This window comes from Poecilia formosa, unplaced genomic scaffold (genome assembly GCF_000485575.1).
Source record: "Poecilia formosa unplaced genomic scaffold, Poecilia_formosa-5.1.2 Scaffold5, whole genome shotgun sequence".
NCBI lineage: Eukaryota > Metazoa > Chordata > Actinopteri > Cyprinodontiformes > Poeciliidae > Poecilia > Poecilia formosa.
The window spans coordinates 4,766,788-4,789,431 of NW_006799944.1; the positions used below are offsets into that span (position 1 = coordinate 4,766,788).

General features: G+C 38.3%; 1 protein-coding gene and 1 pseudogene across 2 annotated transcripts in view; one reads left to right on the plus strand and one right to left on the minus strand.

Moving 5' to 3' along the window:
* The window catches only part of LOC103146455 (transmembrane channel-like protein 1), a 43,855-nt gene extending 21,217 nt beyond the window's left edge, over nucleotides 1-22,638 (plus strand). Inside the window, exons 2-21 of one of the 2 annotated variants that reach the window (XM_016677897.1) lie at nucleotides 9,469-9,561; nucleotides 15,376-15,399; nucleotides 15,657-16,125; nucleotides 16,211-16,399; nucleotides 16,491-16,581; nucleotides 16,665-16,746; nucleotides 17,057-17,163; nucleotides 17,273-17,371; nucleotides 17,462-17,604; nucleotides 17,688-17,832; nucleotides 17,922-18,116; nucleotides 18,652-18,831; nucleotides 18,906-19,058; nucleotides 19,717-19,848; nucleotides 19,927-19,994; nucleotides 20,117-20,356; nucleotides 20,441-20,566; nucleotides 20,955-21,033; nucleotides 21,425-21,560; nucleotides 22,268-22,638. In XM_016677897.1, coding sequence (XP_016533383.1) covers nucleotides 9,525-9,561; nucleotides 15,376-15,399; nucleotides 15,657-16,125; nucleotides 16,211-16,399; nucleotides 16,491-16,581; nucleotides 16,665-16,746; nucleotides 17,057-17,163; nucleotides 17,273-17,371; nucleotides 17,462-17,604; nucleotides 17,688-17,832; nucleotides 17,922-18,116; nucleotides 18,652-18,831; nucleotides 18,906-19,058; nucleotides 19,717-19,848; nucleotides 19,927-19,994; nucleotides 20,117-20,356; nucleotides 20,441-20,566; nucleotides 20,955-21,033; nucleotides 21,425-21,560; nucleotides 22,268-22,479 — 2,907 coding nt within the window. In that variant the 5' untranslated portion in view covers nucleotides 9,469-9,524 and the 3' untranslated portion in view covers nucleotides 22,480-22,638. The remainder of the gene's footprint in view (nucleotides 1-9,468; nucleotides 9,562-15,375; nucleotides 15,400-15,656; nucleotides 16,126-16,210; nucleotides 16,400-16,490; nucleotides 16,582-16,664; nucleotides 16,747-17,056; nucleotides 17,164-17,272; nucleotides 17,372-17,461; nucleotides 17,605-17,687; nucleotides 17,833-17,921; nucleotides 18,117-18,651; nucleotides 18,832-18,905; nucleotides 19,059-19,716; nucleotides 19,849-19,926; nucleotides 19,995-20,116; nucleotides 20,357-20,440; nucleotides 20,567-20,954; nucleotides 21,034-21,424; nucleotides 21,561-22,267) is intronic. The other variant, XM_007564391.2, reaches the window with a different exon arrangement.
* Nucleotides 11,199-13,812, minus strand: LOC107837706 (arginine esterase-like; annotated as a pseudogene).
* Nucleotides 22,639-22,644: the final 6 nt, after the last annotated feature.

Here is a 22,644-nt window from a genome sequence, read left to right on the forward strand (position 1 = left end):
ATTAATGAACAACATCTTATTAATGATTAATGAAATTGTGAGGCCACCTCTGAAATTAGAGCTGAAGCAGAACTGGACTCTTCAACATGAGAATGACCCAAAGCCTATCAGTGAATACAGGGATTAGAGAATTAAAAAAAATGTTAAATCCTGGACTGAAACAGACCCCAGATCTTGAGATCATTTAGATATTTTGGGGTAACTTGTAAAAAAAAAAAAAAAAGTATATATTTACACCACAGAGTTGGGGTTCTCATATTACTACTAGATTGTTCGTCACAACATAAGTTTCAAGGGTTGTTTTTTTGTTTTTGTTTTTTTAAAGGGAAGATTCACCCTGATATCTGTTTTTAACATCTTCTGGCACAAGAACATGTTATCCACTGTGCTGTTGTGAAATATAAAAACATGTACTTACCAATTACGTATAGTGTGTTATTGGCGCTGTATCACTTGCCCTAAGGTTTAACGAGTCCAAACACATCCCCCCCCCAAACTTTTTGTGTATTACGTCAGACACCACATGTCTCTAAGCACTACAAGCAGTGCTGTGGAGGGAGCAAACACTCGTGGTGTTGGTGTTCTGAGGGTACATGCTGTTAGCTATTAGTGGTTGAATTCTTGGAAGCAGTGAAGGGCAGAAGAGTCGCGCAGACACGGCACGGTTTGCCCAGTCAGTTTCAAGCAGAAACTGGAAGTGGAGCGAAGTGAAAGTAAAAATAGCTTCTGGCTGTGGGCATTTACCTAACATTTTCAGGGGAACCCAGCCTTCTCTCCCACAGAAGAAAAACACCCATACAGACAATGTTTGCTTACACAGACAACTGTAGTTTAATTTAATGAACACATACGCAAGAAGAGACTTGTTTATTTACAACTAGGGACTCAGGTTTGACCTTTTCTGGTTCTCAGACAAGAAGAAAGTTGTTGTTGCTAGAAAAGCTTAGCAAATCCTACTTAATGTTTTTGATAATGCAACATTGTACAGTGATCATGTACAAGAATGTGCTCTGGTAAAATGTGATTGAAACTGAACTGTTTAATCTACAAACTAATGCTGTAAGTCACCCAAACACACCACCCCCAATGTGAAACACTTTGGTGGCAGACAACTGCACAAACCACATTTCATCATGTTGTCGAGAGGCTTTTTCTGGAGGGATACAAAAAGATGGGAAAATGGGTGACACTAAATACAGGTTTATCCTGGATAGTATTTTCATAGAGGCTGGAAAAACCCCCCCACAAAATTGGCTTGTAGGTATACCTACCAGCAGAATGAAACCAATAAAAATACTGCCAGAGCTCTGATGGGATGATTTCGATTGAAAAATAATAATTTTTTTGTTATTAGAATGGCCTAGTTAAAGTGTGGACTTAAATCTAGTCTTTGATCTTCACTTGCGCTATCAATACAATATGACTGAGCTTGAGTCAAGTAACCTTTCTCGTATTAATAATCCTGAAGAATTTATGTTCACAAACATACTTTTTTGTTTATTATACCACATTATGTTGATGTGTTTTGTTTGCTTTTCCATTGAAATGTTCCCAATCTTTCATGATATTTACTTACAATCGTGAAACAAATAATCAGTGATGAGTCAAACACTGATTAGAAAGCCAAAGCTCACAGTGAAGATGTAAAAACAACAACTGCACTGTGCTTATCACCAGTCAAACCAGTTGATTTCCAAAAAGCAGTATAAGTGGTTTTAGCTTAAAAGCTTTTTTTCGCATGTGCATAAGTGAAACACATGCAGCGAGGGGCTGGAGGGGAGCAAGGAAAGGGAACCTTGTGTGTGTATTACACTGAGCTCTTTGTGTCAGAGTATTGCGTTAACAGAGCAGAAAAGAAGGAGCATGTGTGTGGTTAGTATGTGAAGGTTCATGGGTTTCACTGGGAGGAAGAGGGTGGGTGTGGGGTGTGCAGCCGAGGAGAGACTGGGAGGTGTTCAGCATCGAGTATCGTCACCCATCCCCCTCGTGTCATAGCTCGGCCTCTGGATCGCCGCCCGTTTGTAGGATGTAGGTGTTCATCCGTTTCTCTTCCCCGACCATGACGGATGCACGTGAGAGACCGAAAGTGACAATGTTGCCATGACGACAGATTGTACGATTTACAGCCATCTTTCTGTGTGGGCGTGTGTTATGTCTGCGTATGTGTGTGTGTGTGTGTAAGAGGCTCTGAGGATTACTTATGTGAATCTGGAGCAGCCTGTTTGTGGTTACTAGGCAGATATTGGCCCAGCCAACACACACACACACACACACACACACACACACACATGCACAGACAGAGCCTCAGTTTGCTTGTGTCTGGGGTCTGCTGGGTGAGACATTGTTGATAAAAGGAGCTACTTGTGGCACTGGCAGCTTATCCGTTTAGTGAGGCCGTGCATGGGGCTTGATAACTTCTGCAGCAAAGTTTTTTTGTTTTTTTTTTTTACCAAAAACATGACTTTAAACCTCTGTTTCCTGCTCTTTCTACACTCATATCTTGTAAAGGAGAGTTTTGTCGTGTCTGTGTTTGAGTGTGTGCTAAATTTAGTAAAGAGCAAAAATGAGAAGGTGCTCAAAGAACATCTATGTGATGTGGGGATTCATGGCCCACTTATGCTGCTGTTACTATAATTTTTGCTGAAGGCTTTTAGAGAAATACACTCTCGACATTCACAGAAACAAAGAACAATTGGATCAAAAGAGAGTCATTTTTTTTAATTACTTTCTGTTTTGCTCTTTTTGACTTCCTGCATCTCTCTCATGACTATCATTCTTGTGACCAGGAAGGAGCTCTGGAATAACCTCCCCGATTAGAAAAAAATCTTAAATTATTTCCTCAACCTTCACAACCCGTGTGCAAGCCTCCTTTATGGGTATTTTAAGCTATTTGTGGTTCCTCTTAAAAGAAAAAAAGACTGAGGCGGAAGCCTGCAGGCGTTGCATGTACATGCAGCAGACTTGGATGGGGGAAAAAATTGTTTCTGTTTCCCTTTACAAGCTGATCCATGTGGGTCTGTCTTGTTCCAGCTGACATCTGACACTCTGTGAATGAGTGCACGCCTGTGAGTCATGATAAATCCCCCCCACCTCCCTGTGCATGTGAGCGAGCATGTGAAAGTAAGAGCGTGTGCATGTGTGTGCAGCAGATGTCCTGAGCTCTGCTCCGTTCCCCTCCACAGACTGGCTGGTCTTTGTTGCTGCTCCCTCGTGCAAACGGGTATGGCCACGTGCTTCTCTGACTGCAGGGACAAGCCACGCCCCCCTCCTCCCTTTAATCTGTCAGTTTCTGACGCCAAGTCCTGCCCTAACGACACCCAGCGACTTTGCGGGATCTGCTTCCCCTCTGGATGACGTGGTTTTTACTCATGCATGCTCGCCATGCTGTCTTTTAGTCACACTGAGACATTGTGGCTGAGAAACAAATAACCTAGGCAATACACTTCCTCTTTTTGCATCACTTTATGTGTGCTATCCATTTCTCAAAGGTTCCCCTTTGGTTTGTCGGTTTTGAAAGCTTGAATTTCCTTTGTTGCTTACCTCCTGGCCACAGTGGCTTTAACTTTTCACATTGTTGAGTTACAACTACAAACGTCAGGCATCTCTAGAACAGTTTTAAAGGCCTTCAGATAATTTGTAATGCAGTTAATTTTTTTGTCACCGTGAAAAACCTCAAGTCTTAAAGTTACAAACAGTTCTGCTCTCCACAAGGATCCATCTTAAAACATAAACTTCATAAATTATGCATACTGATGCTGGGAAACATAATCAGGAAACTAACCTTTACAAATGTAGATCTCGTTTTATTGATTCATTTTGCATCAATGTTTTGTTTAGTCCTCCAAACCAGAGTCCACTCTGTCTGCTTTACATATTTATGCACACATTTATTTTATTTTCTGTGCATAGCTTTGGTTAGCTCATCCTTTCCTATTTTTTGTTTATTATTGTTTGTTTTTCAGTTTTTAATCATATGTAAGACCCTTTGTGTACACATACAAAAGTGCTTTAAAATGAAGGAATGATTGGTTGACTTATTGACTGACACAAATTAACACTTGTCAGATTTTTATAAAAAACAGAACAAAAAAAAAACGTGTTCTTTGTTCATCAAAATTTCAGTCTACTTTGTGTTGCTCAGTAAAATACAACTCCAATGGAATACACCGAGTTTTGACATTTGGCGTAAATGGAGAAAACGTGAAAAGTTTCAGTTGGCATGAATGCTTCTTTCAGGCACCGAGAAAGCTGAAACAGGAAGAAGGACTTTTTAATTATGGGGAAGCTCTGGAGATATCAAAGTGGGTTTCACATTAGAGGCGTGAGTGCTGGTGAAACTGAGTGCGGCTCTGTTTTTCTTTTCTCCCCGACATTTTAAAACTAGTTTAACTGCTGCACTAAAGCAATCTGTCATCCCAGTAGGTCCTGAAGGTACAGAAAAACCTGTATGGCGCTGAAACTATCATTCATTGTGCTCGAATACAAGTATCTGCCAGGTGATCATTGTCTCATATCTGTGCCGATGGCAAAAAAATGTGTTTACAGTCTGAGTCACACCTGGACCAGCTTGGGCTCTTCTCTTACTCTCTTTCTTTCTCGAACGAAAACAAGGCAGGTTTAACCCTCTGGGCCTTGGCTCCCTGCTGCTTTATGTTTACCATCCAGTTTTCTAACCGGGGAGGCGTTAATCTTAAAGTTCCAGGTTGTTTTGTATAAACTGGTATTGTTTGAAAGACTAAATATTTCAAACAGACGTCTTTTTTTTGTGTTTATATTCTGCTACACCACTAAAAAATATATATATAAAAAAAATCATCACCTTGCACAAGGATTCACACCCAATTAACCTTTTTGCATTTTGCCATGTTACAACAATAAACTTCAAGGTACTTTATTGGGATTGATTCTCCTACATAAAACCAATTGGAACCAACTGGTTATCCATAACTGAATAACCAGAGAGAAAAAAATAAAAGGAAATTCAGTTTGATGTTTGCCAAAAGCCATGCAGTGAATACAATAAAAAAACAAAATCCAAAAAATGTTTTTTTCTGGTCTAATAACTCTGCACATCACCTTAAACACATCGTTTGCAGCACAAAATATAGTGGTTGTTTTTCATCAGCTGTGACAGGTGAGTTCATCAGAGCTGATGGGAAGATGGATGGATGGAGCTAAGCCCAGGGCAATCTTGGAAGAAAACATGTCAGAGGCTGCAAAAGACTTGAGACTGGAGTGGAGGTGTATGCCTTTCAGTGTGTGAAAGTCCTTAAATATTTAACCAGAGCAAAAATTGAATCGTTCAGATTAAACCATATTCATGTGTTGGAGCAGTCTAGACCTAAATCCAGCTGTGAATTTACGGAAATACTTAAAAACTGAAGTTGACAGATCAGTATGATCTGAAGTATTTCCCAAACAACAACAGGCAAAAAAAAAAGTTAGTCTTTTGTCCTAGACGACGGAACAGAAATCCACAACAAACTTTTCTGATTTTCATTTCTGAAAACCGTGTATAATAATATTTCAATCTTAATCATAATTCTGTAATTTTTAAACTCACCTTTCAAAATACAGTTTTGTAGGAAAAATATTTATTTTTTTTCTTTTCTTTTTTTATTTTTTTTTACTTTTTTACATTTTTAAAAAATTAGACTTGGTCTCAATTTAATGTTATTTTCAAAGGGTCTTTCTTCGCACCCAGAGTGAAGTCACATATTTCACAAACTAAAATTCATGTTGCATAGCTTCACTAAACATAGAGTGAAATATTTCATTCTTTCATTTTTCTTAATCTTGATGATTGTGGTATAAATAGATGACGAGAACCCAAAATTCAGAGTTTCAGAAAATGTTATTGCTGTGCTACAACATATTCATAGGAGGCTTAGTGGAAGGAAAAAGTGCAACTATTTACAGTTTATGCAAGATATGTAAGAGAAAACTTGGTAGCAAAGCTCATGCACTTACCAACCTGAGAAGAAACCTGTATGGTTTTGTTCTACTAAAAACATTATGGCTACCAGCTGCAACAAATGCATTTCTCAGCATAGCCTGAACAAATCTATCAAAAATCTGTCTAGTTTTCAGGCTGCGCAGTTTGTTGAATTTATTTTGTTTGGTTTGTGAAAAATGAAAACTTTTATAGAACATTCATATGAAACAGATTATCAAAGCAAACATTTATTGTGTTCAATAAAAAGTGGGTTAAATCTCAGAATTAACACAACTACAGGCCGCTAAATGACTTAAGATCCTTTTCTTTGGACAGTCATGCTGTCGATTCTTGTTGTGAGGCTCACTGTGCAGCCTGGTGGTTTTTTTTGATGTCATTGTATTGTCGGAACAGTAAATGATAGAGAAGCATGTTGGTGAGTTATAGTAGCTCAAGTTGATATTTCTTTTCAGCAAATATAACATTTGTTCGTACTAACAGCTGTTAGTATGAAGATATTAGGCAGTGAGTCATCAACCTAAAAGAGCAGTGTCTAACAGATGAACCGACTGTTGCCAGGCTCTCTGCTCACAACAAGAGTGACAGGAAAAGCTTGAGGCACAGGGAGAAAGGCTTTCTGATGAGGTCATCAGACCTCGGTTTAAATTCATGGGAGAACTTAATATAAATGCTTTATATCGCTTTTTATCATGCTATAAAATCACATTCAGTCAATTAATGTTACCACAGAAAGTTAATGGTTCTATCCTTGTGGCAAGAGTAGGAATGATTAGCATAAAAATTTGTTTCTAATGTACAGTACAAGAATACTCCTATTCTTTGGATCTTCCATGTGTGTTACATTACAACCAGTGTTTCTGTGTGATTTTATGAAAGAACAGCAAGAAGAGAATGATTGTGAGCAGGGAAATAATTATATATGTTACTAAAATATATAATTTGTCTTATTGAAATCAAGAGACCATTTACAGCCTGGGATAGGCAGAGCTTTAAGAAGTGAAACAAACAAAATAGGAGAACAATTAAACAGATGTGCAGGGTAATCTGAAACTGAATCACTTCTCTCTCTTTTTTTTTTAAATACTGGATTATTTGAGCTTAAACCTGATCTGGTATAGATAAAACATTAGTTACAAGTGTCAGGGACAGTTATGCTTCACCTTATTACACTGCAAGAATATATTCAAATCATCAAAGCAAGTTTGAAATGAGAATATGTTCAAAATAACAATAAACAAACAAAAAACAAAACAAAAAACAGTTTACCAAGTGGTTGTGATGAAACTGGATCCTTCAAAATTTCCATTTTAAGCAAACACTTTCTGTGGTGGAAGCTGGTTTTAAGTAGGACAGATCATAATGGCAAATATTTGGACTAACTGGTTTCGGAAATGACCAGCTTCTAAAAGAAAAATACATTACATGCTACTTTTACGCCAGAGGCAGAAATATGGTAACAAAGCATTAATACCAGAAAAACTAAACCAAACCATTTGCACACATAACGTACATTTTGTATTTTTAATTACTTTGGTGTCCAGTTTCAGTGTAAAATTATCATTTCAGTATCCCTTATGAAGACACTGACTATAGTTGTGCTTCAGCAATGTTTTATTTTACATTATTTAACCTGTAGTTTGTTTTAACACCACTGTCTACTCAACTGGCCTCACTGACCCTTTTCTCCTCCCTTGTGTTCTGTGTAGATAGATGAGGCTAACTTTAGCATCGAAAAACTAAACAATTTGCAACAAGTCTTTCACCCAAAACACACACACACTCGGTTTTGGGCTCTTAAGTTAAAAAAAAGGCAAACTCCAGATTATCAGCACATACAAAACAAGAAGCATGTAAATGACTAAAATTATGTTTGAGAAGGCACACTTATCATTTCCTGCTACTAGAAAGTTTTCAGTTTGGAGCAATACTGCCTCCTACAGGATTATGCTAGCACTAACATCACTTCTTTCTGCATCATTGCATGCTGCATGTTCAAACACATGACATTTTGAATTAAAAAACTTAACTCTTATATTGGTTGCTTTTATATTTTTTCAGGTTAACACTGTAATACATTCTAAAAGTTATTGTTTCAGATAAGACTTTAAATGGAAAGCTATACAACAAGCAACTCTCTGTGAAATAAACAGTAGTACAAAACTATTGGCTAGCGTTACATTGAAAGTAATAAAAACACTTTCACTAAAAAAAATAAAGCAAATGAAACCAAAACAATGCTAATACTGAATCCTGGAGTTTTCTTCTTTTTTTCCCCCTGCAGGATCTGAGTCACATTCAGATGACTCAGATGGATCAACCACTTTGGCCCACAAAAGTTTAGCTTGTAGGCTAAATGATACATTTAGTTATTTATCATCTTTTAATAAAGTTTTCTTTTAGTTCTCGCATTCCTTTACATCAATAAAGCACTTTGATTTGGTTGTCGTCAACTTCATCTGACCGACCGAGCAAACGGTGAATGACCTGTGCTTGTATAGCGGTCTATCAAATCCAGGACATTTACAGGACAAACTCCTACCACCATCGCTGAGGAGAACCTTAATCAAAGAAGGAGCTAAGACGTCCATTATAACTCCAGAGAAACTGCAGAGACACATGACTTGGGTGAAAGAATTTGTCAATAAGACCACCCATTGTAGGTAGCATTGTTGCCTTGCAGCAAGAAGGTCCTGGGTTCAAGTCCCAGCCCAGGGTCTTGGTCTCTTTAAATTCTCCTCAGGTGTGTGTGTGTGTGTGTGTGCATGATGGTTGTTTGTCCTGCCTGTCTCTGTGTTGCCTGGTGACCTGTCCAGGGTGTACCCCTCCTCTCGCCTGAAATGTTCGCTGGAGATGGGCACCAGCACCCCTCCTGACCCCACTAGGGACAAGGGTGTACAGAAAATGAATGGACCATCCATCAGTTGTACATGTACATTATAAATGTACTAAAGAAATGTTATGGTCAAATGAGACAAAACTTGTATAAGAGTGAGGAAAACTAATACTGATTTACTTCTTGTTGAACCCTGACACTTCTAATGTAGAACAACGAACACTCTTGTACAAAGAGCCCTCATCCTCACTTTTACCTGGCCTGCCTTTAACCTCCATCTTATTGTCTTGCCATCCCCATTCATAGACTTCGAACTCTCTCTCTCTCACTGACACGTGGTACATAATCTTTCAAATCCACATACAGCCGCATAAAAGGCAGTCATAACAGTTTTGAATAATTGATTGTAAGTGAAATTGCTTGGCTCTAGAGTTTCCAGCTCATCATTGTTCCTGCCTCGGGTCGATGGGTGGTGAGGAAAAAGTAAACTTCTCAGGCAAGTTACCCACCATGTGCCAAACCAGCAGTGCACATGCACAAAGACGTACACCTGGACCTGCACCCACACCCTTCATCCCCAAAGCAGTGCATGAGCTTGAAGAGGGTTCCCCTCTTGTGATGTAGAAGGTACAGCAGCAGTGAGGAAGTATTAAACCCTGCAGCTTTGTTTGTTTTGCAGTTCACATCACTTCCCGATGTTGCCTTTTCTAGAAGACACAGGACCATGAGAGGAAGATGCCTGGAGATACCCTGATCACCTCAGAGAACGACAGTAAGATACTGACCATGTTCACATTAGTGGATAGGCATCACTGCTCTGCTTTTCTAATACAGTACAACTCAGGATTTATTGGGTTTGTCGTAAATTAGCTTAGATTTTTGTTGTACAAGCAGGGTAAAATGCTTTACCCACTTTAATATTATCAATCTCGTTTTGTGTGCAGGTGAGAAATTTTAGACTTGGTCTCTACCAGTCCTTATATGTCCTGTGTCAAAAATTACAAGCGCTCTTCTTATGATTTTGTTTGAATATTGACATTCTCTTGCCTGTCTCCCACAAAGCCAGATGGTGGAGTGCATGGTGAATTGCTGATTGGTCATATCTTGGGAGGTTTGCAGTTGTGCCATACTCCTTCTATTTTTAATTGGTGGAGATAACAGTACTGAAAGTTCGGGATGTTGTTTTACAAAGCAGCCCTGCTTTAAACTTTCCCACAACCTTTTCTTTGACCTGTCGGCTGTGTTCCTTGGTCTTTCCTGACACTTGTTCACTAATATTCTCTAACTAAGAAGGGCATCACAGAAAGCCTTATTTATACTGGATCTCGAATACTGAGTTAGAGATTTTGAATATGAGGTGTTGAATGTTTGGACTCCACAGTTTTCAGATCTTTATTTGTAAACAATTTCAAAAACAAAGTATGATTTTCCTTTCACTTCACAAATATGCTCTACTTAATGTTGGTCTTTTACCCAAAAAAACAGTGAAGCCCATTGAATTTTGTGGCTGTACCCAGACAAAAAACAAAACAAAAAAACTTTTACAAGCCATTGTACGTCATTTCCTCCAGACTAAGCCCAGTTTCTTTTTTTTTTGGAGATGGTCCCTGCTCTCTTATCCTCATAGGCTGAGCCTCCCCCTCTCTACTTCACCAGGCTATTGTTTGACTCCTTTGTGCCCCTCGGCTGCACCTGACCGTAATGACCCGTGTGCTGCCCACTCCGGTTACACTAAGGACACACATCAAAAGACCAACTACATAAATATCTGTTCGGTCTGTCAGTGGTTCTCTTTGTTTTCCTCTTTATCCCATGTGCACAATAAGGTTTGGCCACAAAATTCAATCAGTGAGAATGCATTACTGCATTCTCACTGATTGAATTTTGTGGCTGTAGCCAGATATAGCAAATATTTTTTTCTATATTTTGCAAAGAAGTTGGCTATATTTATTGTACAACTTTTTAAAAAAGTTGAACTGTCAAATAACTCCAGTTTTAAATAACGTCTTTTGAAAAACAGAAGTTGTTTTTTAAACAACTATGATTACAATAACTAATAACAAACCAAAGGAAAGAGTAAAAGAAGAACAAATAAAGACGTATCGTCTGGTCTAATTCTTTTTCTGGGTTGGAAGAATAGGAGTCTAAAATGTATTTGCTAACTTAGTTTTTTCTGGATTCTGAGTTTGTTCTAATCCCTGTTCTGGGTTGCTATATAAGTATAAGTAAGTAAGCATTCTCTGGACTTTCTAAATATGTTCAAATTTTTAATGTTCCTGTTCTGGAAGTAGTTTTACTGGATTATAAGATTGTTTTAACGACCTTTAAAATTCAATATGTGTTCAATATTTTAAAAATTATTTTCTTCACTTACAACCATAAACAAGCACAAGAGAGACAATCTGATCAGATAACAGTCATTTATTTCCTACTCATGTGACAGTGAATATTATTACTGATTATTACAAACAGCAGCTTTACCTATTGAGAAATAAGATATTATCACAAATGAACTTGTACACAACTTAAATCCCCAAATAATTCAGCAAATGTAAATCAGAAAATGAATCAACTGAAAATTAAAAATCAACTTTAACTTTGTGATTTTATGATGCTGGGAACATTTTGCCACAATACAGACACCTAGCAGCCTAGGGTTTTTGGTTAATTAATTGTGTCATCTATCCACTGCTTGTAGGCACGTGGTGCATTGAATGCATGCCATGGATCTCCAGAGAAGGAACTAACGCCATACAACCTGTTGTTGAACACAAATCCTCCACCAGAGTCGCCCTGTCATAAACACAAAGATTTTAGTTGTTTTGCTGCTGTGATTATTTGGTAAAATAGAAACAATGTCTAAATTTTGTGCAGAAAATTGTTTAAAGACTGACTTACGCGAGACACGTCCTTCTTAGAGCTTCTCACACTGTACCACTTCTGGTAGCTGATCTGAAAGTACTTGTATTTTGCCCGTATCTTTTCCATCTTTTTATGTTTATCAATCTTTAACTCTGCACACTGAAGGATATCTGGACGATGTTCAACTGTAGAGGAAAAGCAGGATAAACATGTAAGGTCTGTTTAAGAGTTGACATATTTTGCTCAACTCTTAGAGTTGAGCAAAATATCACCTTATCTGTGGTTATTAAACTGCAGTATGTTACTTGTCTAAGATATATATTTTTTACATTTGTATCAAAACTGTCACTATGTCCTCATGGTTAATATGAGACAGATAATCTATGAAAACTTGATCTCCTCCACCTCCTCCCTTTGTTTTCCAGCTATCTGCAAAAATGCACCGCTATGGGTCAAAAACAACCAATCAGAGCCAAGAGGAGGGTCTTAGTGCTGTCAATCAATGCTCATGTAGACCTGCTCACTTTACAGGGGAGGGACCTATAATGTGTGCTTGTTAAGATGTTCTATTTCAGCTTTAAGCAGTTTATCTTAGGTTTTGATGACCAAAACTTCAACAAGTTGCTAAGTTCAGCTTCAGCAAATAGTCTGAAAGCTGATTTGAATAATCTGAATCATTTAAATGTAACAACAAAAACAATGAGAAACATGAACATTCATCTCACTTCTCTTGTTAAAATTGCCAACTCTTGTGAATCCATAACCTGCAATCTGAACCTTGGTGCCACTGAAAGACAAGAAAAACAAAACTGAAAATAAGTTGCATTAAGAAAAACAACTAACTCTAGGAGACCAGAGCTCAAACATTTTCCTGGATGAATTTTGCCTCATCTTCCAGAACAAGAACCAAGTTTTAAAATTTAAGAAGATAAAACTTACAGTAGGAGAGTATCCGGACAGTCAGCCAGTTTAATTGGTCAGATTGTTGTTATCTTTGCTGGCAGCTTCAGGAGCATGATGTCATGTTCACGACCATTGCTGTCTCTATAAACCTCACGATGAGTGATTTGATAAGTCAACTTTCTACCACGTCGAGGATGAACTGCGAGATGTACCTTATTATTCCTAGGCAAAAAAGACACAATTATTGAAAAAACAATCAGCTAAAGTTTTCAGTAAAACCTTTCCTGACTCACCATCCTGGCTCTGACATCCAGCAGTGAGCTGCAGTCAGAACCCACTGATCGCTGATCAGAGATCTTCCACAGAATTTCACTAAAATTCCTTTATAGCTAGAGACTTCCACGTGATAGTGTCGCTTATCGTCTCTACAGTTCTGACCTCCAACAATTCTCTTCTGCAGACACTGAGCTCACTGCAACACCTGAAGAAGAAAGTTGGTTGCTGTTTCCACACAGTAAAAATAAGAAACCAACACGACAGCTTTATAATGACAAAATAAAAAATGGATCAAAACAATTCATAGCATTCAGAGTCTCCAGTGTCTCCAGTGTGTCCAACTCACCCAGCCCCAGCAGCAGCAGCAGAACCTTCAGCAGAGCCATTGCTGGTCCAGCTTCCTGTGAATGTCTGCAGTCCCGCAGCAGCTTTTAAACTCTGTTCACAACTTCCTGCTGGACAGGAAGCCACCAATCACAAGACGGACACTGATCTCTGACAGGATGACTGGGCCGCCCCTAACATCTGATCCACGGCTCTGCAGGCTCTCTGTACATATAACAGTTTTTATTTCTGGCTGCTCAGTCAGTCAGTCAGTCAGTCAGTCAGTCAGTCAGTCAGTCAGTCAGTCAGTCAGTCAGTTTCAGTCCAAATGTTTTCATGACAAAGTAAAGAGCAAAGTGAGCTGAGGATTTGTAGGATTCCTTTAAATTTGGCCGATTAAAAGGATAAAACATGGCAGAGTTACCAGTGTCTAAAATTGATGTCTTTTAAGAATGAAGAAAATATTTAATAAGCTCAACTTGACAAAACCTGATATTGATTCTCCTTCACTGAAGCACCTACTGCCAGATTTCCAGCAAGCAGCTTTTTGATGATTGCATTGCTAAAACTCAATAAGATCCCAATATGCTAGTATTGTTCTTGGATAAAGTTTTGTGCTTGTGGCAGACTGATATGGCCTGTAGCGGTAAGACGGCAGGCATATTTTATATGACTATTTCAGGTCAGTCAGTCGAAGTTCTCACTCAGGCCAGAAATCTAAATTTAAAACAAGACTTTCTTTGTCAAAGCTTTGCATGAACTGATATTACTGATAAAAATCAGTTGCTTAGGATCCTGTAACATCACTGGATCAGTTACAGTTTCAGGCATTTGATTTTATATGAACATAATCTTGACCATGTTGTACTAGACTTTGACCTGCAGTGGGCTGCTGCATGAATGAGAATTAAGCATAGGATGTATACAAACCTTTTATTTGTTTTACTGTAGGATTCATTACAATGTGCCACATGAAATAATTTAAACATTTTGTTTTAAAAATATTTCAAATATGTCCTGAACTTACACATTTTGTCTGACAAAAACTTACAGGAAATAAGTTCACTCTGTGTCTCACAGGTAGGATCTTGACTTCACAAACTTCTGCACAATCGGGTCTCCAAATATATTTTATGACTTTATTTATGATTTTATTTTCACAGCGCCATGTTGGCACCTCGGATTATGCATTATATATATGACCCATTTCATGCATAGCAGACAGTGGACAGCCATCTAAAAGCCATTTTCTTGTCTGTTTCTATGTCGTAAATGCACACAGACCACTAACGTGAACACAGACCACTAAAGTGAACACTAGTGTATAATACAATACACTGCCAACTACTGGCCGTCCAATAATTTAAATCCAATATGGCAGACAGATGAAAAAGCATGCCGACCAACTCAGGAATATCCAGTCTCTCCTTCTACTGTAAAAAATTCTTGCACATAAAAAAAAATAGTGTGACATCAAGCAATTCCTAAAGACTAAAACTACTAATGTAATTTCCAAATAATAACTTTGAATTTGGAGAAATTACAACTGATCACCTGTCCACTATAGTGGACGCCAGGTATTTACTGATATTATCATTCTGACTATAGATCTACAATATGCACCATTTCCAGTAAATATTTTGGCTTTGAAAACACTGACTTATGTTTTAGTTCTTAACTTGAATATTTAATTAGTGTGTTTGTTTTTGTTTGACTGTCGCTAGTCTTAAATGTCATGGTTGTGTAGCTGTGTGTGTGTGAGCAGATAAAACAGATAGAGAAAAGACAAAGAGTCCTTTTGTCCATAACAAAGTGTTCCTTATGGATTTCTTGTAACATTTTTGGTCTACAAAGTCACAAGATTCATAGTTTCTTTTAACCCTTGTGTTTACAAATGGGATCCAACCGACTTCACACCCGTATCACTTGTATCATTTGCCTCAGTCCTCGCACGCAAAGGGTTAAAAAGGACATTTTTAGTTCCATTAGTCTTTTTATTTTTCACAATGTAGAATCAGGGCTTTTTTTCTAGTTTTTTTTACATATAATAACAAAACATGACACTTCTGCTTGCAAAACATATCTGTCCATAGTTAATCTGTATTATTTTTTAGATTTTCCCAACATACTAACTTATATACCTGCAGATTCAGTACTTTGATAGTAGAATACATTTTATCAGTTGTCCTAATTTTAGTCTGGAATTGTTTTTCTCCCACAGCTGACATTGAACTGGATTTTGCAGGTGAGTCAATACGTAAAATCTCAGTCATGAATAAAAACATTTCAGACTATTTACATCTGGGAGTTATTTTATTGTAATAAGAGAATAATTTGGACATTAAGCAGAACTTTACATCCAGAGATTGTGTTTTGACCAGATTTTATCTCACCAAATCATCCTACTGTGGAAATGTAAAACATTAAACCAGGTGAATCTGGGTGGACAGCATAACAAGGAAACATAAAATCACCTCCCTCACCCCTCTTATTTCTCACCAGGTGTTGAAGATTTTCAAGAAAATCACAAGAGGGAAAAACACAATGGGAAGAGAAGAAATGGTGACAGACAAGAAAACAAGAGGGAAAATCAGAGAAGAAAGAGATCATCCAAATCGGTGCAAGGAATAAGAGAGGAATCTCAATCCAAGACAGAGAGAAGAGAGAGGAGTAGGAGGCGAAAAGGAAAAGCTGAACATGAAACAAGCGGACATGAGGGGAACAAAAGAGAGCGGGATCAAACAAGGGCCAAGTCAACAAAATCAAAAAAGAACATCAAAAATGAGAAAACAAGAAAGTTGGAGGGAAAGGAGGATGGAGAAGCTCAGGAAAAAAGTGAAAAGGGAAAACTGAAACTTGTATGTACCAAAAATGAGGAGAAAATAGAAAGTGGAGATCAACTTAAGGAAAAAGAAAAAGCACTTGGAGTGAAGAAGAAGAAGAAAAGGCGCAAAAAAGTTGTTGAAACGAGGTAATGCTTCATGTGATGCGATCGCTCCTGCTTCTAAAGGAAAATGTCTCGTCACTCGTTAACAGAGCCTTCTGAAATTATTTAGTTCAGAGCCAGAGACGAGTGAGGACGGTGATGATGAGGAAGAGGTCAATAATGATGGGGAGGTGAGGCCTGAGTTACTGTCACCAGAGGAGTTGGAGAAGTTGAAGGAGGCAGTGGATGAGAAGAAGAAGCTGATCCAAAGTCTGAGGGGGAAGCCCTGGCCAATGAAACAGAAACTTGTCACTTTACGGTACACTTTAATTTATTACTTAAAAAATAGAATAAAAATTACAAATGACTTAAAAAAGCCACTTGTCAATACTTTATTTACTGACTTTTAGAGAGTCTCAGCTATTTGTGGAAAAATATGAGGGAGCTTTGGGGAAAGGGAAAGGCAGGAAGCTCTACGCATACAAGGTCATGATGACAAAGGCAAGTAGACACCAACTTTCACATGTTCAGAAAGAAATATTGAATATTTTCTTTTCACGTTTTTGTAATCATTGCATCATTAGAAATGGATGAAGTTTCAAAGAGACTTTGAGAACTTCAAAATAGCCTGCATTCCATGGGAGATGAAAATAAAAGAGATTGAAAGTAAGCTCCCTTCAAACACTTGTTATGAATAAGAAGACGTATGACATATGTTGAAATGTATTTGAATAGAACATCTTTTCAGACACACATTTTGAGTATACATGATCTTCCTTCTAAAAAGGGGAAAATAGTACATGAAATAGTATGTAGTGCATTTTTGACTGTCAAAAAAAAGCTTATGAAACCATGTGTAGCTTTCTTTCCAATTCACAAATAAGCTCTTATTCATGCTCGTCTACCAGTGAAAATAATGTTTGCAGTTGAAAGATGACAAAATGTGAAAAGCTTTTGTACTTAATGTGCCATTCAGGTCATTTTGGCTCCTCAGTTGCCTCGTACTTCATCTTCTTACGGTGGATGTACGGCATCAACATGATCCTGTTTGGTTTGACCTTCGGCCTGGTTATGGTACCAGAGGTACTCCAGTTTTTAAACCTAAACTGTACCTTCATTTTGTTCATTGCTCTCTATATATATTTCATTTTGCAAGTAAGGCTCATTCTCCTCTGTACTATTTTTTGAACAGGCATTAATGGGGAGAGCCTATGGCAGCATCCCGAGAAAGACGGTCCCCAGAGCTGAGGAAGCCGGTGCCATGGATTTTGCTGTGCTTTGGGACTTTGGGGTCAGTTAGAGACGTGACACACACTGTTTACTTCCACCTAAAACAAGATGTTTAATTAGCCTTTTTAATGTTGTTTAATGTCACTCGTAGGGTTACGCTCAGTATTCGGTCCTCTTCTATGGTTACTATAACAACCAGCGTGCTATTGGCTGGTTCAAGTTTCGAATGCCGCTGTCGTACTTCCTGGTCGGTGTGGGCACAGTGGCCTACAGCTATATGGTTGTCATACGGACGTAAGTTTTCTGCGCAGGTGTTGAATGACAGTCTGTCTTCATTATACGCGATTGCATAGAGAATGCATTCTTTCCAATTGAAGGATGGCGCGTAATGCAAACGAGTCAGGGATCGGAGATGATAACAGCTTCAATTTCAGCTGGAAAATGTTCACAAGCTGGGATTACCTGATAGGAAACCCCGAGACAGCAGACAACAAGTTTGCCTCCATCACCACCAGTTTTAAGGTCAGCCCTGCTCTCTGTCTAATTTCCAGTGGAGCGACAAATGAAACAGCGCAGCAGAGTTAGTGGGTTGTGCTGTCTGACATCTGTAGGAAGCAATCTTGGAGGAGCAAGAGAGCCGAAAGGACGACAACATCCACCTGACTCGTTTCCTGCGCGTGCTGGCCAATTTCCTGGTGTTGTGCTGCTTGGCAGGAAGTGGATACCTCATTTACTTTGTGGTGCGTCGGTCTCAGAAGTTTGCCCTGGATGGTCTGGAGAATCACTCCTGGTGGGAAAGAAACGAGGTGAAAAGGGGACAAATAACGAGTGAAATGATTATAACAGTAGAATATTTTAGAAGATTTTAGAACATTTTTACATATATAAAGAAATTTGATTAAATGATGCAGGAAAATTGTGTTAGACAAATTTGGCTCAGGCTACTGTTCTTTTCTTTTTCTTTTTCTTTTTTTTAAACACATTTCTTTATTGTTTTTTTTATTTATAAGTGTGAGTTCACTGCCGAATATCTGATTGAATTCTGTAGTTGATGCCATACCAAGAGATCTAATTTAACAGAATAATGAAAATCAAACAGCAAGAGGATTTTAGTGTTATGCATAAACTTAATATATTTGTCAGGTTCATCCACTAAAGAGTTGAATAGCTGCAACAATATTTTTGCCTATTTTATTGTAAAGGCAACTTACATTACAATTTGAACACAGTGTTATCCAAAGAGGAAGTGGTACAGTTGCCACACACAGACTAAGGGATAGTAAAGAAGTTGATGGAAACGGGTGATAAGATTTTCTCTGTGGCTGTCTTTGGGTCTCTCAGGTGAATATGGTCATGTCGTTACTGGGAATGTTCTGCCCCATGCTGTTTGACGTCATCAGCACTCTGGAGAACTACCACCCCCGTGTCGCCCTGCAGTGGCAGCTGGGTCGCATCTTTGCCCTTTTCCTAGGGAACCTCTACACCTTCATCATCGCACTGATGGATGCGATCAACCTTAAAGTGAGGGACCGTGAGTCTGATTGTATGAAATTGTTTTTCTTACGACATGATTCATCACAGATCGTCTTTCACAGAGGAAAGAGGAGAAAGTAGTAAAGTATAACATTACTATGTGGGAAGCGACTCTTTATAACGGCACAGGATCAGAAAACAGCACTGCTCCGCCCATCACCATCCACCCTGCTGATGTGCCAAGAGGGCCCTGCTGGGAGACGATGGTGGGGCAGGTCAGACATGTGTGCATGTGTGTGTTTGAACTATTATGCAAGCCTGATATGGTTGCTGCTCCAGCTTGTTATTATATTAAGTGGGCAGGCTTTATTTAAGGATGTGAGAACAAATGAAAAACAAATCAGAAAGCAAGAATTTTAATAATACTTAACAGATTAATCTTCCAAAGATTGTTCATTTACTTCAACCATTTGTTCTGATTTTGAGTTAGATCAATGGAGAGCCACTTTTAATGCACTTATTTAACAGTTATCATGGTTTATGTGAATCAAACAGTAAATTTTACGCACATTTGCAAAAAATATTAAAGGCTGTTGTAGCGCTGTCCAGTAGCAGCTTTTTACATTTTGTCACATGTGTGGATCTATCGGCTACTTTTCAGGATACCAAGTTTAAACAGGCACAATATTAAAGGATTTGACATGTTTTAAGTTAATTTTTATATGACCAAAAATTGTGGTTTTAATGTTTTGAGATATGAAAACGTTAACGTGGTGTGAATTTCTTTTACATTGTATTGCATTTAAGAAAACTAATCAATGATGTTTACCTCCTGACTGCTGAAACAGACATCTGGACATTTAACTTTTTGATTAACCCTCATTTAAGATGAGCATTATTATTATACGCTTTACATTTGTTTGCGTCATCAAGCAGGAGTTTGTTCGCCTTATTATATCTGACACGATGACGACCTACATTACGCTGCTGATTGGAGATTTTCTGAGAGCTGTCCTTGTTCGTTTTCTGAACCACTGCTGGTGTTGGGACCTGGAGGCTGGATTTGTGAGTCGACCTTTTCATAAAATGTATTTACATTTTATTTCAAGTCTATAACTGTGTTGTGTCTGACTCTTCTAAAAGCCTTCGTACTCAGAGTTTGATGTCAGTGGAAATGTCCTGGGGCTTATCTTCAACCAAGGAATGATATGGTGAGAAGGAAACATCAGTTTTATTTGTCAGCACTGACTTCATTTGGCCTAGTACTGTGAGAAACATAAGGAAGGACGATTAAAAAAAACTAAAAATGACTGGGTCTTACCTTCCCCTGCAGGATGGGTGCCTTCTATGCCCCCTGCCTGCCGGCTCTGAACCTCCTGCGGCTCCATGTGTCCATGTACCTGCAGTGCTGGGCTGTGATGTGCTGCAATGTTCCACAGGAACGGGTCTTTAAAGCCTCGGGCTCCAACAACTTCTACATGGCCATGTTGCTGGTCATCCTCTTCCTGTCCACTCTACCGGCCATTTACACCATTGTAACCATCCCCCCTTCATTTGACTGCGGACCTTTCAGGTACCGATGTAAGATCGAGGGCTTTGCCGCGTCTCTTCTGAAATTCCTCGTGTTTCTTTCTCAGTTGCCGTCATGTCTTCACAGTGGCAAGAACAGGATGTTTGATGTGATCCAAGAGACGCTGGAGTCCGACTTCCCGGCCTGGTTTAGTAAAGTGTTCAGCTATGCATCTAACCCTGGGCTGGTGCTACCCTTTATATTGCTCATGGTGTGAGTCACCATCAGAATTTAGTGTTTCTACAGCACAGATCAGAAATGTTTACATTCTGATTACATCACGGATATGAACGTGATATTAATTTTTCAGCTTTTAATGATTAATTTGAATTATTTTTTTCTTGAAGCTTCTCTAATTCAGAGGAACTTCGAAATTATCCATACAATCTCAAAAACACACATACACTGTTGTAAAAAAGCATTTTCTCATTTTTTTTTTTTTACACTGAAATGCTTAAAATCATAAGCAAAAACAGGAATTACTGTAGATAGTCTTTTTCCTGCAACTGTAAATTCAGTTTTAAAAATTTTGTGAAGTTTTTCTACTGGGACATGTTTTGGTGCTTCAGCATTGATGATCTACTGCTGTTTTATTTTTCAGACTTGCTATTTATTACTTACAGTCCACATCCAAAAGCTACAAAGAAGCAAACGTGGAATTGAAGAAGAAACTCCAGATGGTAATCCAGAGATTAGATAATTTTGTTCTCCTCACATCGTATGGTTTAGATTTCATTTTGAATGCATAGAAATTAAGTTTAGTCAAGTAATGAAACAGAATTAGGTAATTTTATTCACCAAAGATGTGATTTAATCTTACAATATTAATGTTTGTTTCGCCGTTTTTTTTAATAACACTGAAGCTAGCACCGTACATTGGCGTTGTAACAGTATTGAGTGCATTAGAATGATCTCACCAGCAGAGGGCAGCAGAGTGAAAACTCAAACTCCATCAATCCCAGAGCTATGCTAAACTGTAGCTTCACATTTATCACACATGTACTGCATGCAGTAGTAGAATGTGCAGCTAAAACATTTATGGTCTGAATTAACTGAGCGCTATTTTCCAAGCAAAATGAAGAAAACAAGAAAAAGAATAAACAAGCTGCGCTCAAAGCTCAGATGGATCTGGAGGAGGCCAAAAAGTCAGCATCTCAGACTGCGGAGCATCAGAGGAACAACAATGATTCAGTTCAAAGACAAGAGGGTGAGAACGCCAAAATCTACATGACAAGATAAACAAAAATGTCATGAGGGAATATTTTAAACAGGAAAATAAAAACAGACTTTGTGTACTTTAGAAATGCACAGAAAGTGGTTTTGGTGCTGGATTCAGTAGCAGTAAAAATTCATGCAATGTGTAAACTAGCAACTTAACTCCCATATCTTAATGTATTATCAAATTGTAGTAGCGTAACCTTCGGTTTGAATGCAGGTTCAGAGAAATGTATGGTTCAGATCTTATGAGGTGGGGTTATGTGGAGTTAAAGTCAGCAGTCAGTGATTCAACTGAAGTTTTAACCATTTCAGTTTGGAGAAGTAACAATGCCATTGTTTGATGGCTTTAAAGATGGAGTAATTATTCAAATTCAAAGCAAACTTTATTGATCCCAGAGGGAAATTAAATGAAGCGATATTCAGAAATATAAACCAACCCCCTAAATTTAATTATTAATCGGAAATGCTACAACAGAAAACCAGTAAGTGAAAATAAAACTCTATTGGGTTGCACTTGGCTAACAATTTAATAACTCTCCACAGCTGGTGCAATTAAACAGCAGAATAATGGCATATGTTAAATTCAATTGTGGGATGACACTGTTTCCTATTCTTCCATTAGCATAACCCTGCAAAAACCTAAAAGCTGCCTAAATAATATACACATTTTTCTTGTATTTTTTTTTTTCTCTGCAGATGACGAAGAAATCGACAACAAAAATCAAAGGATGTATCATGGGCGCAACCCTTCTCCATCTGTTGGTAACAGAGAACCACACTTCCCAGTGAGAGACCCTGGTCCCAGAAATGCCCATAATGGCAACCATGGGAACCCAAGATACCTTCCTGGTTTCCATCAGCAAAGTGAGCCCAGGATGTGCAGGGTGCCGAGTCTGGAGAGACACTGAGAGAACAAAGACAGTAGCCAAGTAACTTATTTACCTGGGAACTGGAAAAAGAAAACACTTAAATGGAGGCAGTTAGTGTGATAATCTGTCTTAGAATTAGTTTCAGTTGAAAACTGATTAATAATCGAAAATTTCTGAATATATATATATATATATATATATATA